General features: G+C 42.4%; 2 protein-coding genes across 2 annotated transcripts; one reads left to right on the top strand and one right to left on the bottom strand.

Moving 5' to 3' along the window:
* Window positions 1-636: 636 nt before the first annotated feature.
* On the bottom strand, window positions 637-4,490 carry LOC115363667 (amine sulfotransferase-like). Its single transcript, XM_030057944.1, has 6 exons — window positions 4,343-4,490; window positions 3,997-4,202; window positions 1,396-1,522; window positions 1,188-1,282; window positions 843-1,014; window positions 637-767 (listed from the first exon to the last, which is right to left on the bottom strand). Exons 1-6 carry the CDS (start codon window positions 4,488-4,490, stop codon window positions 637-639), a joined length of 879 nt encoding a protein of 292 aa, XP_029913804.1.
* Window positions 4,491-9,512: 5,022 nt separating this feature from the next.
* On the top strand, window positions 9,513-11,542 carry LOC115364304 (amine sulfotransferase-like). Its single transcript, XM_030058804.1, has 6 exons — window positions 9,513-9,660; window positions 9,801-10,006; window positions 10,278-10,404; window positions 10,719-10,813; window positions 11,036-11,207; window positions 11,288-11,542. The coding sequence occupies exons 1-6, from the start codon at window positions 9,513-9,515 to the stop codon at window positions 11,416-11,418; spliced, it is 879 nt and encodes a 292-aa protein (XP_029914664.1). The 3' UTR covers window positions 11,419-11,542.
* Window positions 11,543-21,631: the final 10,089 nt, after the last annotated feature.

Raw genomic sequence — 21,631 nt, 5'->3', positions numbered from 1 at the left:
AGTTGCATTAACTGCAAATCTTGAGTTTAAATAAAAGTTAGCTCAACAAGACATATACAGTCCAGTGTACCTGTAATTATAATTTTACTGAAAAAACAACTTCAAGTTGGCTAAACTTAAGAATTTAAGTAAAGTAAACCTATGTATGTTAGTACATCACAATAGTAATTTTGAGTTTTTTCAACTCCACCTCTGAGTTAATAGTGCACTCAGTAAAGATGTCTTTCTCACCAGTGGTGATCACGACACCAAAATAGAAATCTGAAAAGCACACTTTATTGCAGGTAACTACAGAAGTACTCTGAAAAGTTATGTTTGATTAAGATTAAGTAACTCATTACTTTATAAGAGTAGTAGCATGGTAAAGCAACTACTAACTAGCAGACAAGTTCATTTTCATTCTCACAATCTATTTGTGTTAGTGTTCTGTGCTCTTGGTTTCTCATTTCTCCCAAATATGAGGGCGCATATCAGCTAGAAAACATTTTTTTTTTTTTTTTTTTTACTGGTTATCTTTGTGATTACATATCAACAGCATAATTTGTCATTAGACATAGACAGACATGTGGTGCCACAAAGCCCACAAATGACTGAGCTGCTTATTTCTTGGAATGAGAAAACTGTGATACACATCTTCTAAGGTTGTGGTGGCAGCTCAGTGTCCCAGATGAACTTCAGTCCCATATCACCCAGTCGCTCCTGAAGGATCTGATCAAACCTCTCACTCTGGGCCACGGTAAAGGTGTTCTTCCAGTCACCGATCTTACCTGAAAAAAAAAGTATATTCCTGCTGTCTGTTTACATGAACCTTAACAGGATCTGCAGTTCAGATGTTAAATTACCTTTGCGCATGAATTGTCCTTTGAGCATTCCCTCTGGCAGGAACTGATAATTGGCCTTTGGGTCATTCTTCATGTTCTTAAAAGTGGTTTTCTCAACAATTTGCTCAATCAGTTCCTCACTGAGGTTGCTCCCTAAGAATGTGCAGAGCTTAATTATTGCTGCCTTCAGATCCTAAAAGAGAAACAAATTCAAGCATGGTTAATATTGATGAACATGATTCACTTCATGCAAAGTATCAGATGGATTTGAAATGTATTTTTGTTCCAGACTCTTCACCAGTCTCAGCTAAATGGTCCCAGAAAATCCCCAGGGGAAACCATGAGCCCTGCAGAGTTAAATCTTACCAAAACCATTTCCTCATATGTCAGGAAAAGGATGTTGTACTGGTCTCTCTTAGAATGCCACTCCCTGATGTGATCAAACCAGGATGATCCAGCAACTGTTTAATGACATGAAATTCATGTTCTTTTTTTATTCACCTATTTGAACATCAGATTACCCTTCTTCACTTTCAGCATCATTGGTAATTAGTTTATCTTTTTATTAACTCACCGTTCCCTGCCAGATATTGCTCCAGAAAGTCCTCAAAGCTCTTGGGAGTCTCCCAGCGGGCAAAGATATTGCAGAAATGGTAATAGGACACAATATTGTCCTTTGGGTTTCGCATCACATAGATAATCTGCCATGAAAAAAAAAAAAAAGAAATCAATCAATCAATCAATCAATCAATCAATCAATCAATCAATCATACTTTATTTGTCCCACAAGGGGATTTTCAATTTAAGTTACATCCCGTCCAAGAAACACAAAAAAGACATGACAAATACAGGGTTACAGAATCGGGAGAACTTCGGGTCAGCCAGCGTGCGCAGCGCCCCTTACATTATATGAGAAAGGAGGACATTAGGGAAGGGGGAAAAAATGTCAAACTGGGCTCCTAGGGGAGCACGACGTGGCATTAGGAAAAAAAAACACATCCCAGCACAATAAGCACAAATTAAACATTACAACATGACTCGAGACATTGCACATGTGGAAGGAGGAAGGGATTTGGGGGGGGGGGGGGGGGGGGGGGGGGGGGGGGGGGGGGGTCCCAGCACAGACGAGGGGCATAAGCAGCCACTACGGCGCTCTGCACCCACAAACTGCACTGTAACGGGAGGGAGAGGGGGTGGGCGGCCAACGAGGTGTTGAATTTCAAGGGATGCGTGTATGTGTGCCCTTGTGTATGTGTATGTGTAAGTCCAGGGACCTTCTTCACTACTCAGTCTCAACATTGTCTCTGCCATCTGATAAGATGACAACCCTGGCCGTTGCCCGGGAGACAGCGTCGTGAGTCTTGAACAGAGTAGAGGTTCCTAGGTGGAGGGTGATGGGGAGGGAGTGGGGGAGAGCGGCATTCTGCATAAACATCCAGGAGAAAGTGAAGATAGCGGCCTTCCAAGGTCACTGGGGCTCCGAATTGTAGATAAAGTGACTGTTCTGGGTCAGGCTGACTCTGCAATTTCCATCAGCCTTAAGTCTCTGTGGTTCTCTCTGTGATTCCGAAAATTTCCAATTTATGGCACATTTCCTCTGAGTCGAGCTTCCAACTTGTCCAAGCTGTTATCCATCTGGTGTAAAAGTCCCGGAATTACTTCCTGCTTGCGAATTAATTCGCATAATGCACGAGTCTGAGTGTTGTTAGCACGGCACAAACCTTCTATGGCTGGCAGTTTCTCCAGAACCAAATGCGCTGCCAACACCCTCTGAACTTTGCGATGAATCAGGAATCCACCAGCACCAAACAGCAGAAATCCTGTTATCATAAATCCAATCATGTATACATCTTCAATATCCTCGACATAAAGAAACAACAGGCACACAACCCTCCACTGCTCCCAGGAGTCGATGGTGTACCCGGCGGCAAACGTTCCGGCGGGGCATGCGGGCTCTCCTTTGCCCAGTTTTCTTGTAGAGAAAATTTGATCAATTGCATTGAGAGACCAGCTGAGCAGATCCATTGTTGTAGGTTTTCGGAGAGAAATGCAGAGAGAGGCTCCGCTAGATCCGACTAAGACAGCACAAGACAGAGAGCAAAGCAGGGCAGATAAGGGCAGGAGGGAGCTAGAGAAAAAGCATCCGCCTTCGTTGAGAGCAGGGAAGAATCAGATACCAAACTGTAATCAGTTTATTAGCAGTTTAACATTGCCTCAATTTTGAGCAAAGTAGAATGTGAGTCTTTCTCCTCTGAACTGAGGGGGTCTTTTGGCATTCAGTTCAAATCAGTTTTATTTGTTATTTGTTATTATAACAGAAGTTATCTCAAGGTGCACAATGCAGCACATTGGGGGCCCTATCTTACATCAGAGTCCTTAAACCTGTTATTTGGGGATTTAGCATTGCGTAAGAGGCGTTCCCCCACAAAAGTTGGTATCTTGCACACCTGCTTTTATCCCTAAAACACCTTTGCTACCCGTTAAATTATGCATAGGCGTGGTTTGGGCATTACGCCAATTAAACCAATCAATGTGCCAGGTGCCATTGCCTTTAAGAGCAGGCTGCGCTATCCCAAATCCGCAAACCGAAACCCACGATTTAGTACTATCTCTGCCATTTTCTTAAGGGATCAACTGAGGCTAAAGCAAGGTGGCTTTTTATAGGCGAGTTAAATCGGGAGGTGGAGGCGCATGTGCATGTCCACGTGTCCAAGTGGAGGCGCATTGAAGCCGCCTGGGCGCGCCCTTGTAAAAGCCCAAATGGGATAGCGGGTGGTTTTGAGGACCTGCTATACACTTTCCCTAACATGTATGGTCAAGATAGCAACTGTAGGGAAAGCGCATAAACACACCCTCGGGCACACCTCCAGGCACAAATAAAGGAGTCGGCATAATGCATAGCGGGTAGTGTGGCCGCAAGATACCGTTTAGGGATAGAGGAAGCTGTTCAATGCGTAATTCACAGGTAGTGGGTAGTGGCAATGGGTAGCGCAGTGTGAAAGATAAAGCCCTAAGTCTTATGCCATTCAAGTGATCCAACAAGCAGCCATGATTTCAATAAAAAAAATTCAGCTTTTAGAGTTGGTACAAAATGCTCCTCCCTACATATCTATTGTGCATTTTGATTAACTAAATTGCTCCAAGTTAACAAACAGTCAGTTGCTCAGTCTGTTACCTTTGCCCTCTTATTCTTCAGGCCTGGAGGCATGAGAGTGGGGGTCATATGAGAGGCCAAAAGCCGAGGAGAAGGTCGTAGAGAGTAATCTTCTCGACCCCCTCTGTACTCCAGCCATGGCATTTGCTCAAAGTTGTTGGGCTGAGCAGGAAGATCAGTGTCTTGCTCCAAAATAGAGATGATGATGTTCTGACTCCATATGGTGCCTGTGTGTAAAAAGCTCAGAGACATGTGAACATGGCTCCTACCTTATTATGACAGTGCATCGAGTCAAGAAAGACTGATAAAAATGATAGGATTCTTGGCTAAAAATTGCACTAATTTTCTAAGAAGTCATTGTACTTACCTGACTTTGGATATGTGACCAGGAATATGTCACTGTCACGGATCTCAAAGGTCTGGAGTGAATCAATGTACTCTGCAGTGGTGTATCCCATGGTAAAGTTGTAGTTCTTATACTTGAACAGGTACTGATCAACACTGAGCTGTTCCATTCTGACTCAATCAGGGAGATCCAAGCTTACTGCCACCTAGTCACAGCCTATATGACCGTGCCAGGCGAAGAGGAGCAGAGATCACAAAGTGGTTGGACTTTGACAGGGTACATCCCATTTGTTTATCCTGTGTTTTGTTTTCTTTCCCTCCTCACTACCTTGTCTTCTACCAGATAGGAGGATTAGAGATAGGAGTCCATATTGGTGAAGTGACCCGATCACAAACTTTCAGTCTTATAGCCAAGGTCAGGGGTTCTCTTTGCTATTCAAGTTGATGAGTCAAAACAGTCAGAGGTACTCATGCTTGGAGAGAAAGGTTATAAAAGTTCATAGTCAGTGGTGCGGCAGGTGGCCACAAAAGTTGAACAATCAACAAAGGCCAAGCACAAAATGACCTGCCCCTTAAAAAGTACAACACATTATGAAAGACATTATGGTGTATAAAAGCTTATAGCAATATGTTCCAATTCCTCAGAGAAAAGGAAAGTTACTGACTACATTTAAACACAAACAAATACACAGTTTGAAATTACATATGTAGGCAGAGCTGGCTTGTGGCATAAACGGGCTATGCGGTTGTTTAGGGCCACAACCGCCAGAGGGGCCACACACTCACTGTGACTCTGTGTCTGTGTTGAAACACTTCATATGCACACCTTAACAATAGTACTGCACACAATCCTATGCCTAAATTAATAGCCTACACCTCTTACTAACGCTGTATAACTGCTGGTCGTTGCAGTTAATATCCTACAACAGAGCAGACATAGGATTATTATAAAGAGAAAATTCGTCCCGATGGATCAGGTTAATTTCATTTGAACAACAGATTTCCCGAGCATTTATATGGGCTACGCAAACTTCAATCCACATCATAAAAATTAATCCACGGACCACCAAAGTAACGTTTGACTGTTTAATTAAATCAACTTAAAATTACTCTGGCACGGTTGGAGGGGGTGTGCTCCAGTACGGTACGGGCACTCATGCACGACCACATGCACGGTCACACACACAGCGCACGAACATGGATACGGCGTAAATCATGCCATCCTCCTGCTTCCGCAAAATTGTTTAATGCATGCAGTGTGATTAGCTGCGAATCGCGGCATTGCTCAATAAATAATCAACAGATAATAATAATCAACCAGATCCTCCAGACCTGACCGGGTGGCCACACACTCCGTGCGGTAGTGGCCGGCACCGAGCAAGCACCGCTCCCCCAAAATTTCACAATGTTTCCAGCCAGGGGAGCTCATGTCACCACTAGGGGAGCTGTGCTCCCCCTTATTTCGCACCCTGGCCGCGCCACTTGTATAACACCTTGATTACAGCTGCAACATGGGTCCTAAACAGAAATGTAGGAGTGGCACAAAAAGAGAAGATTGGAAAAGGAAAAAAATGGCGAGGGATAAAGGTTTGTTATTCTTCACTGAATCTGAAAATTTTCAGCATAAGTTAACCAGATACCTCCTTGATTGTATGGCTAGCTTTGGTTATTAGCTAAACTAACTTACTTAGCCTTCTAATGTGTTTTTTTTTTCCACATTAAAATTTGTATTTGCAACACTATGCCACAATAATTTAACCTGGGAAGCTGTCTAGGAAGTAATGCATTTTAAGTGTTCATGATTTTAACTGAAATAGCTCAAATCATTTAAACAAGCTTGCTGATTTCTTACTCTATGCTTGCTACCTAACGTTAGCTAACATGAGTAGGATGCATCGTCGTTTATGATTCATAAAGGCTACAGTGTTTTTTTTTTGTTTGTTTGTTTGTTTGTTTTGTTTTGTTTTGTTTTTTACTGGTACCCAGTGTTTTCTTGCAACATGAAGTATTGGTGATTTGGTTTATTATATCAATATACAATCTATCATATATCCAAATTGCCCCAAATTGTTTAATTAGTTTTGTAAATGTAAATCTTTGTAGATCATATTTTGACATTTTAATTGGATAATTTGCAAGTTTTGAAAAAAAAATTGCATTTGTTGTGTGATTAATATGTAAGTCTGACAGATGCATGTAATGTACCTTAAGTGCCTTATATTTAAGAATAAAAAAAAAAAAAAAAATTCAAATCATAATCTTTTTAGGGGCATTACTGAAGTTCTTTGGCACATCTACTGCTGCAGCAGAAGAGACATCTTCAGCATCTTGCTTTGAACAATGTAGTTTACACTTTTGCAGTTTTAACTTTATTTTGAATATTTTGGACTCAAGTTGATTGTTCATTGTTATTTATTTGTTGTTTTTTTATCAGGTTTGTTGCTTTCATTGTTTCAATATGTTCAGTTTATGCAGAATTTTGAATATTTTTGGTTGGGTTTTGCAATTTTTATATATTTTAATATACATTGTTTAAAATAAAGTAAGATATTGTTAATTCATTTGTCCATTTCTTGTGTGTGTGTGTGTGTGTGTGTTCGTATCCATGCAGTAATGAGCAGTGTGTGCATGATTTGATGGTTGTGTTGGATGTGTTTTGGGGCCACAAACAAAATCTTGTTTAGGGCCACTGTGATACACCTTAGTGAGAAAACACTTTGTCACTTTTTGTTTATTTCTGGTTTAAATCCATTATTTACATGAGCATGTACACTGCTTTATTAATGCCTGTAATAACCAACCAGCGGTTTAATATATTTTAAATATTTTTATTGTGAAGTACAATGTTAATGTATGGAGAAAAAAAGGGAGAAAGAGGAAAGCGGAACCAAAGTACAGGTGTCGGCGCACTGCGGTGCCTAAGGTGAGAGGCACCTCCCTCTTCCCTCTCAGACCAAGATGCAGAGACGAAGATGGCAGTTCGCTCTTTCGCTCACTGACTGCATTTTACTGTTTTCCAGGTTAGTACACGGTAAAACTTACAAAATCCGCTTTCTCCTGAGGTGTATGGTGTCATATATTATTATGATTATCCTGAATGCATAGAGAAACAGTTATGTGTCTGGTCTGTATTTAATCATGTTATAAGTTAAATAGTCTTCCCTATGTGTATTGTGCTTCATGTATTGACTCTACAGTCATTTAAATATTAGTTTAAAGCCAACAACGATTTATGATTTACATTATTACAATAGTATGGTTGATTTCTTGAGTTAAAAACTAACACGTAGCCATGTGAATTAAAACATGATTTATCTGTTTGCTAATATTACACTTGAAAAGAAGAAAGCAAGATTTATTTTTGATAAAGGCAGTATTGTTGTGCATGTGTGCCTGGAAACTGTTACCCACTTATGTGTGGAGAGTAGAGACTGTATGGATGTGGTTGAATTTAGATCAACACATGGACAGTGAAACTGAAATATGAAGCTGAAATGTGATTGCACTAGGGGATGTTTATTGTTTTATACCATGATTTTGGAAATTTGTAATAAAGAGACCAAGATGCAGAGACGGAGATGGCAGTTCGCTCTTTCACTCACTGACTGCATTTTACTGTTTTCCAGGTGGAGCACCGAGCAGGAGGGTGAGAGCAGTGAACCTGAGTAAAAATCATTTGTTACTCCAGTTACACTAGTTGAAACTCGTAACACCACCAAAGTTGTAGGGCCGGCTTTGCATGTAGGGCTTTCCCATTGAGCAATTTGCTACTCTTCCTTACTTACAACTTGTCCTTACTTGACCCTCTTACCTTTCCTCTAGCACCATCCTCAGGCCAAACATATGAATTTCACATTATGTATCTCTAAATGAAATGTAATTGACATTTCTCAATGAAAAGGGGAGTAATCAGGCTTTCTAACGGTATAAAAGACAACACCAATCGGTATTGTTAAATGGGAGAAATGATCAACTGAAAAAATATTGGAGGGGGTTTTCTCAAAAAAAAAAAAAAATTGGTCGCTTCCCACACAATTACCGGTGTCACTCATTCCAGAAATGCAGGATCCTTACAACTTACATCTCACTGGAAAGAGGACGAATCAAGCTTTAAAATGGTATAAGATGCAACACTATTGGGTATAAATAAAGGGGAGAAATTATAGACTGAAAAAGCGGCGCAGAACTTTTTTTGCCTAGTTTATATACCTTCTACTTTATTTCTGTTTTCATCTATTTTACTTGCACAGTGCTGGAGTTGTCACCATTGCATTTCACTGCTGCTGTACTTGTACATTCATGCATGTGACGAATAAAAATCTTGAATCTTGAGAACTGGCTATACTTGTGTCAGTTTTAAGGCCTTCCCCCTTAATGGGGTAGTGTCAAAGTAGCACTACACAAAATGTCACAAGGTTACAAATATTGAGAGGTTCATTGCTTGGAAAGCCAGGGAATGGTTTGCAAACTACTTGTCAATTACATTTCATTTAGAGATACATGATGTGCAATTCATATGTTTGGCCTGAGGATGGTGCTAGAGGAAAGGTAAGAGGGTCAAGCAAGGACAAGTAGCAAATTGCTCAATAGGAAAGGCCTGCAAGTGTAATTTCAAATTGTGTACTTGTTTGTGTTTAAATGTAGACAGTAACTTTCTTTTTCTCTGAGAAATTGGATCTGATTGCTATAAGCTTTTATACACCATAATGTCTTTCATAATGCTTTGTACTTCTTAAGGGGCAGGTCATTTTGTGCTTTGCTTTTGTTGATTGTTCAACTTTTGTGGCCACCTGCTGCACCACTGACTATGAACTTTTACAACCTTTCTCTCCAAGCATGAGTACCTCTGACTGTTTCGACTGATCAACTTGAATAGCAAAGAGAACCCCTAACCTTGGCTATAAGACTGGGAGTTTGTGATCGAGTCACTTCACCAAAATGGACTCAGAGTTCTGTCAGTTGTGATCACTGTCCCTCCTCCTCTCATTTACTTTCCTCTCTTCAGTTTATTTTCCCCCTAATCCTCCTATCTGGTAGTAGACAAGGTAATGAGGAAGGAAAACATGATAAACAAATGGGATGTACCCTGTCAAAGTCCAACCACTTTGTGATCTCTGCTCCTCTTCGCCAGGCATGGTCATATAGGCTGTGACTCTGTGGCAGTAAGCTTGGATCTCCCTGGTTGAGTCAGAATGGAACAGCTCAGTGTTGATCAGTACCTGTTCAAGTATAAGAACTACAACTTTACCAAGGGACACACCACTGCAGAGTACATTGATTCACTCCAGACCTTTGAGATCCGTGACAGTGACATATTCCTGGTCACATATCCAAAGTCAGGTAAGTACAATGACTTCTTAGATAATTAGTGCAATTTTTAGATGAGACTCCTACAATTTTTATCAGTCTTTCATGACTCGATGCACTGTCATAATAAGGTAGGAGCCATATTCAGATGTCTCTGAGCTTTTTACACACAGGCACCATATGGACTCAGAACATCATCATCTCCATCTTGGAGCAAGACACTGATCTTCCAGCTTATCCCAACAACTTTGAGCATATGCCATGGCTGGAGTACAAAGAGGGTCGAGAAGATTACTCTCTACGACCTTCTCCTCGGCTTTTGTCCTCTCATATGACCCCCACTCTCATGCCTCCAGGCCTGAAGAATAAGCGGGGAAAGGTAACAGACTGAGCAACTGACTGACTATTAAATTGGAACAATTTAGTTCATCAAAATGCACAATGTAGGGAAGAGCATTTTGTACCAACTCTAAAAGTTGAATTTTTTTATTGAAATCATGGCTGCTTGTTGGATCACGTGAATGCCAAAAGACTCCCTCAGTTCTGAGGAGTAAGACTCACATTCTACTTTGCTCAAAATTTGTTAGCAGTTAAGCTGCAAATAAATTGATTACAGTTTGGTATCCGATTTTCTTTGTTTTTCATGGCAGATTATCTATGTGATGCGAAATCCAAAGGACAATATTGTGTCCTATTACCATTTCTGCAGTGTCTTCCCACCATGGGAGACCCCCAAGAGCTTTGAGGACTTTCTGGAGCAATATCTGTCAGGGAACGGTGAGTTTATAAAATATATACTAAATACCAAGGATGCTGAAAGTGAAGAAGGGTACAGGGCGTCTTTGGAAAAGACAGCCCGCTGTTAATGGACCTACCCTGTCAAAATAAAGGTTAAATAAATAAAAATAAATAAATAAAAAATAAATAAAATCTGATGTTCAAATAGGTGAACAAAGCAATAGTTTTTTCATCTGAGGTCTTTGGCTTTTGACACTTTGGCCATATTCCCTCATTCACATTCATTTTCTTGTTGTGTTTCATGTTTGAGGTGAATATTTAACCAAGAATATGGATTTCTTGTCATTAAACAGTTGGTGGATCATCCTGGTTTGATCACATCAGGGAGTGGCATTCTAAGAGAGACCAGTACAACATCCTTTTCCTGATGTATGAAGAGATGGTTTTGGTAAGATTTAGCTCTGCAGGGCTCATGGTTTCCCTAGGGGATTTTCAGGGACCAGGTACTCGTGAAGAGTCTGGAAGAAATATACATGTCAAATCCATTTGATCTGTTGCATAAAGTGGTTGCATTTCATGGTTGCATTAACCATGAAACAAGTTAATTCTCGATCAATGTTTAAAGCTTCCTTTCTCTGCTCTGTTCTGTTTGATTTTGTTTCTCTTTCAGGACCTGAAGGCAGCGATAATTAAGCTCTGTAAATTCTTAGGGAGAAACCTCAGTGAGGCAGTCATTGACCAAATTGTTGAGAAAACTACTTTCAAGAACATGAAGAATGACCCAAAGGCCAATTATCAGTTCTGGCCAGAGGAAATGCTCAAAGGACAATTCATGCGCAAAGGTAATTTATCATCTGAACTGCAGATCCTGTTCAGGTTCATGTGAACAGACAGCAGGAATATAATTTTTTTTTTTTTTCAGGTAAGATTGGTGACTGGAAGAACACCTTTACTGTGGCCCAGAGTGAGAGGTTTGATCAGATCCTTCAGGAGCGACTGGGTGATATGGGACTGAAGTTCATCTGGGACACTGAGCTGCCACCACAACCTTAGAAGATGTGTATCACAGTTTTCTCAATCCAAGAAATAATCAGTTCAAACATTTATGGGCTTCGTAGCACCACATGTCTGTATATATGACTTATGACAAATTATGCTGTTAAAATGTAATCACAAAGATAACCACTAAAATCATGTTTTCTAGCTGATATTCTGTCTCAAATTTTGGTGAAATCATTGTTGTGTAGTCAGACTCAACAAAACATCATATCATTTTAAAACATCCAGCACACAAACACATAGTATCTTTCACCTTCCGTATCTCCAGTACAGTACAGGCAGCTTGCAAGGTAAATTTCCAAGAGAAAAAACGTTGATCCATTGATCTTTTTTTTTTCTGGCTCTGCTCACTTTGCCTCTTAGTCATAGGCGGAGTTTGCAGGGGGGCAGGTGGGGCATTGCCTTCCCTAGTGTCTGAAATGTGTCACTACATTGAGTCAAAAATAGGTCCAATATTTTTTTTTCCCTGTATACATATCTATAAACATTTAAGCAATGCAATAAAATAAGATTATTTTCAGAAATAAATCTGAATTACATTATGTTTGGTATTGTCATAAATTAATCTCTGAGCAGTCATGTCATGTGACATTGCGCGTTGTTGTGACGTGCAACGCTACATGCGAATTCCCTCTCTTTTGCGTTCAGTGATTCAGGTAGCATATACTGATTATCAGAGATGTGGAAAGTGAAGAGGGCCACCTTGGTGTTCAAACAAGTAAAAAAGTAAGACTTTTTTATCTGCAGACTATGGCCTTAAGCACTTTGGCCATATTTCCTCATTCACAGATATTGTCTGATTGTGTTTCATAAAATATCCAATAAAAGATATGATTTGAGGTGAATATTTAACCAAGAATAGGAATTTCATGTCATTAAACAGTTGGTGGATCATCCTGGTTTGATCACATCAGGAAGTGGCATACTAAAGGCTGAATTATGCTTCCGCGTTGGAAGAGCGTACGGGGGTTGTGCGAAGCACGCATTTCCTACGCAGCGCGTGTGTGTCCAACATACCTCTGCGAAACACACTGAGCAATTCTCCTCCCACCAATGTAGACCCTGTGACGTATGATCGCTGCTCTTGGCGAGAGGACGAGTCGTATAGGTGCGGGTACTTGCGCACCTCCTCGGCCAGGCGTTCTTCCGCGAGATCCAGCACTCTCCAAAGTTTTCAAACACAACCGACGAGTCGAGACACAACAGTTGTTTTAAAAACGGCGCTGTCGGCCGGCACAACAACAGGATGTGATACCGGTTGCAACGAAATGCCGGAAATGATGTACTTCGGCGGACCAATCACAGCTCTTGTGGGGCTGCGGAGGGTCCGCGTAGTTACAATTTTTGGGAGGCGCGCGGCAAGGCTCTGCGGTGGTCGCACAACCCCCGTAAGCTTCGCACAACCTCCGTACGCTCTTCCTACGCGGAAGCATAATTCAGCCTTAAGAGAGACCAGTACAACATCCTTTTCCTGACATATGAAGAGATGATTTTGGTAAGATTGAACTCTGCCAGGCTCAACGTTTCCCCTGAGGAGTTTTAGGGATCATTTAGCTGAGGCTGGTGAAGAGTCTGGAACAAAAATGCTCATTCATAATGTGAGTTATGTTTATTAATATGAACCATCAAGTAAGTCATTTCTTGAACAATGCTCAGTTTTCTTTGTCTGCTCTGCTTGATTTTGTTTCTCTACTTTATTGTGTTTCTCTTTTAGGATCTGAAGGCAGCAATATTTAAGATCTGCAGCTTCCTAGGCAAAAACCTGAGTGAGGCAGTCATTGACTAAATTGTTGAGAAAACTACTTTCAGGAGCATGAAGAATGACCCAAAGGCCAATTATCAGTTCCTGCCAGAGAGAATACTCAAAGGACAATTCATGCGCAAAGGTAGTTTATCATCTGAACTGCAGATCATGTTCAGGTTCATGTAAACAGACAGCAGGCATATGAATTAATTTGTTTTCAGGTAAGATCGGTGACCGGAAGAACACCTTTACTGTGGCCCAGAGTGAGAGGTTTGATCAGATCCTTGAGGAGCGACTGGGTGATATGGGACTGAAGTTCATCTGGGACCCTGAGCTGCCACCACAACCTTAGAAGATGTGTGTCACAGTTTTCTCAGTCCAAGAAACAAGCAGCTTAAACATATTTGTATATGTCTTATGACAAATTATGCTGCTGATATGTAATCACAAAGATAACCAGTAAAATCATGCTTTCTAGCTGATATTCTCTCTCATAGTTGGGAGAAATGAGAAACCACAGGCACAGAACACTAACACAAATAGATTAAGAGAATGAAGATGAACTTGGCTGCTAGTTAATATTTGCTTTACCATGCTACTACTCTTATAAAGTAATGAGTTACTTAATCCTAATCAAACATAACTTTTCAGAGTACTTCTGTAGTTGCCTCCAATAAAGTGTGCTTTTCAGATTTCTATTTTGGTGTTGTGATCACCACTGGTGAAAACGACAGCTTTACTGAGTGCATTATCAACTCAAAGGCGGAGACTGACCAAATGTTTTCAGTGCTGTTGATGTTGTTGTTGTTGTTGTTGTTTCGATTGTTTTTTGTTTGTTTCTTGTTTGTGACAGGAAATACACCAGTAACAAGTAGGTCTGAATGTAGATAACATGTTTTGAGTTGATGTATTCTTGCCTCTTTGGAAAATACACCAAACTAACATGGAGTAAATACTATGAGGTGCAAGTTTCTTCATAGTGGAGCGGCTTAGCTCAGTATATCACAACAATCGTTCATTTTGTGATAAAAGCATAAAATTTGGTAGATGTGTTGGTGGATATATTTCAAACATATCTGGATATTGGGCCATCACAAGCGCCCCCCTAGTGGCCATAGCAGGCATTTGATTTGTTAAAGTGAATAAAAATATTACAATGATTGATTAAAATATTTTTAAAATGTAAATACACATTAAATTAAGAAAAAATACAGTTATACACACTCAGTTTCTCAAACACTTTCTACCCCACCACTGCAAACCAGCTAGCCAACGAGCTAGCTAGCATATGGGTCATTCCATGTCATTTCACCAAATTTTCAGGACATCCCACGCACTTTGGTCTCAAAAAATTCTGAAAAATTCACCAGTTGTTCCTTATATATCCAATAGGCACATTGTAAAATTTTAGTTTGCTCGGATGGATACTTTTTGAGATATGGCCAATTCGGTGAGGGGGGTATGTGTCGATTTTGGTGCAATTTTTGCGCGTCCTTATTTTTCCTCCATTTTCAGGTGTCAATATCTCAGGAACTACACCACATAGGAAACTGAAATTTGGTACAATAACACACCTCCACCTACTCTCTCAGAATATATAAAAACATCTGTCATACATCATAACTGCAGAGCTGCCAACTCTCACGCACTGGCCGTGAGACTCACACATTTGATTGGCTTCACACGCTCTCACGCCACACCTCCGATTTCTCACGCTGAAGTGCTCATCAAGAGCCTTTTTTTCCCTTTTGACTAAAAACGGTTCTGTTTATCTGTGATCTATATGTTGAGCCTGAGATCCATCTGAGATCTGTCTGTTGAGCTCCAGCACGGTACGGGCGTTCATGCACGAGCACATGCACGGTCACGCACGCAGCGCGAACGTGGATACAACGTAAATCATGCCAACTTTCCTCCTGCCTCTGCAAAATCGTTTAATGTGCGCAGCGCGATTACCAGCGAATGGCCGCAATCAATAATCAACCATGTTGTCTGTGTCCATGGTGCTGCTGCAACCGTATTACAAAAGTCGGTTTATAATGAAAGTAGCCTACAGCAGTCTGTGTGCGCGGCGCACCTAACAGGTGCCCCCCCCCCAACCGTGCCAGAGTAATTTTAAGTTGATTTAATTAAACAGTCAAACGTTACTTTGGTGGTCCGTGGATTAATTTTTATGATGTGGATTGAAGTTTGCGTAGCCCATATAAATGCTCGGGAAATCTGTTGTTCAAATGAAATTAACCTGATCCATCGGGGCGTTTCATGTAAATATCCTACATTAAGATATTAATGGTATCACCCGTGTGCAAGGTATTGTCTCTTTATAATAATCCTGTGCAGGGGCGCCGTATATGGGGGAAAAGTTAGGACAATTCCTGACAGGGCCCCCCAAATCCATCCATATTGACCATATTGTGCAGGAAAAAGCAGTGTGACAATTGTCAAACCAATCGGACTTTGCTGTTTTTCGTAATTTATCAACATGAATTGAGAGTCTAACTCCTTGATAAAGTCAGCATGCGACTCCAATGAGGCCATTGTAAGCGCCCGAACGTAGCCTACTGGTAATCACAACAAATGAAGAAATCCATACGCCTAATAACTTCCGGGGCACACAAATCAGAAAGATTGAATATCAAAATCAAATTCGGCCCTGGGACCGTTTTTTAAATGTTCTTTTTTTGACCTCAGCATAACATCAAAGGTTCGAAAAACGACTTGTTATTTGTTTTTTGTGTGACATTGAAAAACAAACTATGGAATATCAAGTCATTTTTTCATTTTACTGTTTTTTGATTATCAATTGAATATCAATTGAACGAATCATACACGGACCGTGCAGCTTAAGAGATTTGGTAAAAATTTCATGAAAATGATGTTGTGATGTTGTGACAAATAAATGCATTTCTGATGCAATGGTCATTATATTTTCGGTTAATAATGAACAAATAATAAACAATAAATGAATACACAAAAGCAAGCCACAATGGTCTAATATTGAGGAGTTTCAATATTCGCGAGTGGTGAAATAGCCCCATGTTTGGGATATAAAAAAAAAATGCATATATCTGACTAACCATTAATGCTTTGAACAGTCCATGTATGTATCTCAAAGCTCTGAAAAAATCAAGAAGCTGGGGCAAATACAAAGTTGTTTTCTGAAGGCCCAAACATGGTCGACTATGAAACCTGTGTAATTTGTTTTCCATTTTTGAGGGGCTGGCATGCCTACCAGTTATGATGTATGACAGATGTTTTTGTATATTCTGAGAGAGTTGGTAGAGATGTAAAAATAAGGACGCGCGAAAATTGCACCAAAATCGACACATACCCCCTCACTAAATTGGCCGTATCTCAAAAAGTATCCATCCGAGCAAACAAAAATTTTACAATGTGCCTATTGGATAAACACGGAACAACTGGTGAATTTTTCAGAATTTTTTGAGATCCAAGTGCGTTGGCCATTTGTTGAAATGACATGGAATGATCCATATGCTTCCTGCGACAAGCGGTGCAGTGGACAGTCTGTCAAGTTAGGCCTAAACATTTTATTTCAACTGTAATAATTATGAATAAAATATCAAGGATTCAAGGAAGGATTCAAGGAACTTTATTGTCATACCAGTTCACACTTACATGCTAGTGGTACGAAATTAGCACTCAGGTCCCGGTATAAGCCAAAAAACCCCTCCCGAAAAAAAGACCAGAAAAAGAAGTGTAAATATAAGTGTAAATATAGAATATAAGATATATAAGATATATAAGATATATAACAGTATATATATATATATATATATATATATATAGACAGTATGTGTGGATATAAACAGTATGTAAACTATAACAGTATATGTAAATAAATGTAAACAGCATGTATAAATGTAAATAAAAATAAAAATATAAATAGTATATATATAATAAGTATAAATAAACAGCCTATATATAAGTAAGTAGTATATGTATAATAAATAAATAATAAATATAATATATATATATATATATATATATATATATATATAAGCATTCATTCATTCATTCATTCATCTTCTTAACCGCTTATCCTCACTAGGGTCGCGGGGTATATATAAGCAGTAAATATAAAAATATAGAGAAAAATATAAACAGCCTATGTAAATATAAACAGTATATACACTATATTACCAAAAGTATTCGCTCACCCATTCAAATGATCAGAATCAGGTGTCCTAATCACTTGGCCTGGCCACAGGTGTATAAAATCAAGCACTCAGGCATGCAGACTGTGAAACAAGACATTTGTGAAAGAATGGGCCGCTCTCAGGAGCTCAGTGAATTCCAGCGTGGAACTGTCATAGGATGCCACCTGTGCAACAAATCCAGTCGTGAAATTTCCTCGCTCCTAAATATTCCACAGTCAACTGTCAGCTCTATTATAACAAAATGGAAGCGTTTGGGAACAACAGCAACTCAGCCACGAAGTGGTAGGCCACGTAAAGTGACGGAGAGGGGTCAGCGGATGCTGAAGCGCATAGTGCAAAGAGGTCGCCGACTTTCTGCACAGTCAATTGCTACAGAGCTACAAACTTCATGTGACCTTCAGATTAGCCCAAGTACAGTACGCAGAGAGCTTCATGGAATGGGTTTCCATGGCCGAGCAGCTGCAGCCAAGCCACACATCACCAAGTGCAATGCAAAGCGTCGGATGCAATGGTGTAAAGCACGCCGCCACTGGCCTCTAGAGCAGTGGAGACGCGTTCTCTGGAGTGATGAATCACGCTTTTCCATCTGGCAATCTGATGGACGAGTCTGGGTTTGGAGGTTGCCAGGAGAACGGTACATTTCAGACTGCATTGTGCCGACTGTGAAATTTGGTGGAGGAGGAATTATGGTGTGGGGTTGTTTTTCAGGAGCTGGGCTTGGCCCCTTAGTTCCAGTGAAAGGAACTTTGAATGCTTCAGGATACCAAAACATTTTGGACAATTCCATGCTCCCAACCTTGTGGGAACAGTTTGGAGCGGGCCCCTTCCTCTTCCAACATGACTGTGCACCAGTGCACAAAGCAAGGTCCATAAAGACATGGATGACAGAGTCTGGTGTGGATGAACTTGACTGGCCTGCACAGAGTCCTGACCTGAACCCGATAGAACACCTTTGGGATGAATTAGAGCGGAGACTGAGAGCCAGGCCTTCTCGACCAACATCAGTGTGTGACCTCACCAATGCGCTTTTGGAAGAATGGTTAAAAATTCCTATAAACACTCTCCTCAACCTTGTGGACAGTCTTCCCAGAAGAGTTGAAGCTGTAATAGCTGCAAAAGGTGGACCGACATCATATTGAACTCTATGGGTTAGGAATGGGATGGCACTTCAGTTCATAGTATGAGTAAAGGCAGGTGAGCGAATACTTTTGGTAATATAGTGTATATATAGATATATATATATATATATATATAGATATAGATATAGATATAGATATAGATATAGATATAGATATATAGATATAGATATAGATATATATAAATATGTATATATAATATGGACAGTGTAGTGTAGAATGGACCAAGCCACAGAACCTGATGCCCGGGACTGGGATTCATGGAACTGTTGGACTTGGTCAGCGCAGAATTAGCTTAGTGCTAAACACGCATGTTAGTAATATTGCACTTATGGTGGAAAGTGATTTGTGCAGGAGAAGGGAGAGAGAGAGAATGAGATGAGAGACTACAGAGCATGGCTCGAGTTCAACAGTCTGACAGCTGCAGGGAAGAAGCTGTTTCTGAGCCTGGTGGTCTTGCTCTGGATGCTCCTCAGCCGCCTGCCTGAGGGGAGGGGCTGAAACAGACGGGATGGGTGGAGTCCTTCAAGATGCGGAGGGCCCTCCCCCTGCATCGTGAGGTGTACAGGTCCGAGGTGGTGGGAAGGCTGCTCCCCACAGTCCTCTGTGCAGCCTTCACCACCCTCTGCAGAGCCTTCCTCTCAGCAGCAGTGCAGCTGCCGTGCCACACGGTGATGCAGGTGCAGAGGATGCTCTCCACCGCACAGTGGTAGAAGCTCCTCAGGACGGAGCTCCCCAGTCCAGCCTTCCGCAGCTTCCTGAGGAAGTAGAGACGCTGGTGGGCCTTCCTGACCAGACGGGAAGTGTTGGCGCTCCAGGTGAGGTCACTGGTTATGTGCACACCCAGGTACCTGAAGCTGGAGACCACTTCCACAGCTGCTCCTCCGATGTGCAGGGGAGGGAGAGGGCGCTTGTCCCTTCTGAAATCCACCACCATCTCCTTTGTCTTTTTCACGTTGATGCAGATGTTGTTTTCACTGCACCACTGCACCAGGTGTTCCACTTCCTCTCTGTATTCGGACTCATCGCTGTTAGTGATGCGTCCCACTACTGCTGTGTCGTCCACAAACTTCACTATATGACAGCTGTGGTGTCTCGCCGAGCAGTCATACGTCAGCAGAGTGAACAGGAGGGGGCTCAGCACACAGCCCTGTGGCGAGCCAGTGCTGAGGGTGATGGGGGAGGAGACGGTGTTGTGGATCCTGACAGTCTGAGGTCTGTTGGTCAGGAAGTCCAGGACCCAGTTCTCCAGTGTGGAACTCAGTCCGAGGGAGGAGAGCTTCTGCACCAGGGTCTGAGGGATGATGGTGTTGAAGGCAGAGGAGAAATCCAGGAAGAACAGACGGACGTAGGAGTTCCTGCTCTCCAGATGGGTGAGGGTTGTGTGGACCACCGATGAAATGGCGTCATCAGTGGAGCGGTTTTTCCTGTAGGCATATTGATGGGGGTCCACAGTGATGTCGATGGAGTCCTTGATGTGGGCCATGACCAGCCTTTCAAAACACTTCATGACTACCGGGGTTAAGGCTATGGGTCGGTAGTCATCTAGACATGTCACTGTGGACCACTTGGGGACAGGGACAATTGTGGCAGTCTTTAGGCAGGTGGGGACAGATGACAGTGACAGTGAGGTGTTAAAGATGTCCGTCAGCACCTCAGACAGCTGGTGTGCACAGTCCCTCAGTACCCATCCTGGGATGTTGTCAGGGTCTGCAGCTTTGCGGGGGTTGATTCCCTGGAGGGTCTTCCTCACGTCTGCAGTGGTCACACTGAGGGGCGTGTCACCGGGTGGTGGTGTGAGTCTGGTGCTGGGGGGGGTGTCATGGTCCTCAAAGCGGGCGTAAAAGTGGTTGAGTGCATCTGGCAAGGAGGGGTCCCTTGGGCATTGTGCATACCCTGGTGTTGTAGTCCGTGATGCACTTGATGCCTTTCCACATGCGCCGGGGGTCATTGGTGGTGAAGTGACCCTGGATTTTTTGGGCGTATGTGGCTTTGGCCCTCGCAATGCCTGCATTCAGTCCTTTCCTCGCCTCTCTGAGTGCTGATGCCTCACCTGCCCTGAACGCAGCATCCCTAGCTTTCAGCAGCGCTCTCACCTCAGCATTCAGCCAGGGCTTCTGGTTCGAATAGCAGGTTACTGTCCTGGTGGTGGTGACATCATCAGCACACTTGGAGATGAAGCCGAGGACGGAGGAGGTGTATTTCTCCAGGTCCACCTCTCCCTCATATGTAGCTGCCTCTCTGAAGACCTGCCAGTCTGTGCACTGAAAACAGTCCTGGAGCACAGAGGCTGCATCCCTGGGCCACACAGTGACTGTCTTCTTTGTTGGCCTGATCCGTCTCAGCAGGGGGCGGTATGCTGGCGCCAGCAGGATGGAGATGTGGTCGGAGAGGCCAAGATGAGGGCGGGGAAGAGCTCTGTACGCACCGCGAACGTTGCTGTACACACAGTCCAGAGTGTTGTCTCCCCGTGTGGGAAAGGTGACATGCTGGTAAAAACTGGGCAGAGTGTCCGTCAGTTTCACGTGATTGAAGTCCCCCGCAACCACCTAAAACGCCTCCGGGTGCTTTGTCTGCAGCGAGCTAATGGTGTCGTGTAGCTCCTTCAATGCTTCGTTAGCATTAGCACCCGGCGGGATGTAAACAATGGTGACGAACACCGCGGTGAACTCTCGAGGCAAATAGTACGGCCGACATCTCACAGTCATCAGTTCTATTGCCTCAGAGCAGTATGTTTTCACCAGTCCACTGTTTGTGCACCAACCTTCATTCACGTACACACACAGTTCTCCTCCCCGTGTTTTCCCCAACCGGTGGTCGCGGTCCGCTCGGAAAAGCTGCAGGCCGTCTATGTGGAAGGCTGAGTCTGGCATGTTGTTGTTTAGCCAGGTTTCCGTGAGGCAAAGAACAGCACAGTTCCTCATCTCTGCAGAAACACTCAGCCTCAGACGTAACGAGTCCACTTTATTATCCAGTGAGCGGACGTTGGCCAGAAAGAGACTTGGCATCGGCGGTCTGCTAGCCTTTAGCTGGGCTAGCACACCCGCCCGCTTCCCCCTCTTCTGTTTACGGGCACACCGCTTCCTCTTGCCCGCTGCTTGCCGTACTCTGCTGCGCCACTCCTTTGTCCTGAGGAGGCGCTCTCTTCC

The sequence above is a fragment of the Myripristis murdjan genome, chromosome 8 (assembly GCF_902150065.1).
Source record: "Myripristis murdjan chromosome 8, fMyrMur1.1, whole genome shotgun sequence".
Taxonomy (NCBI): domain Eukaryota; kingdom Metazoa; phylum Chordata; class Actinopteri; order Holocentriformes; family Holocentridae; genus Myripristis; species Myripristis murdjan.
This window is presented reverse-complemented; position numbering and strand designations above follow the sequence as displayed.

Coding starts and splice junctions, on each gene's coding strand:
- LOC115364304 (XM_030058804.1), top strand. CDS start 9,513: ATGGAACAGCTCAGTGTTGATCAGTACCTGTTCAAGTATAAGAACTAC. Junction 10,405..10,718: donor GCAATATCTGTCAGGGAACG/GTGAGTTTATAA, acceptor GTCATTAAACAG/TTGGTGGATCATCCTGGTTT. Junction 11,208..11,287: donor AGGACAATTCATGCGCAAAG/GTAATTTATCAT, acceptor TTTTTTTTTCAG/GTAAGATTGGTGACTGGAAG.
- LOC115363667 (XM_030057944.1), bottom strand. CDS start 4,490: ATGGAACAGCTCAGTGTTGATCAGTACCTGTTCAAGTATAAGAACTAC. Junction 4,203..4,342: donor GGTCACATATCCAAAGTCAG/GTAAGTACAATG, acceptor TTTTACACACAG/GCACCATATGGAGTCAGAAC. Junction 1,523..3,996: donor TGAAGAATAAGAGGGCAAAG/GTAACAGACTGA, acceptor TTTTCATGGCAG/ATTATCTATGTGATGCGAAA.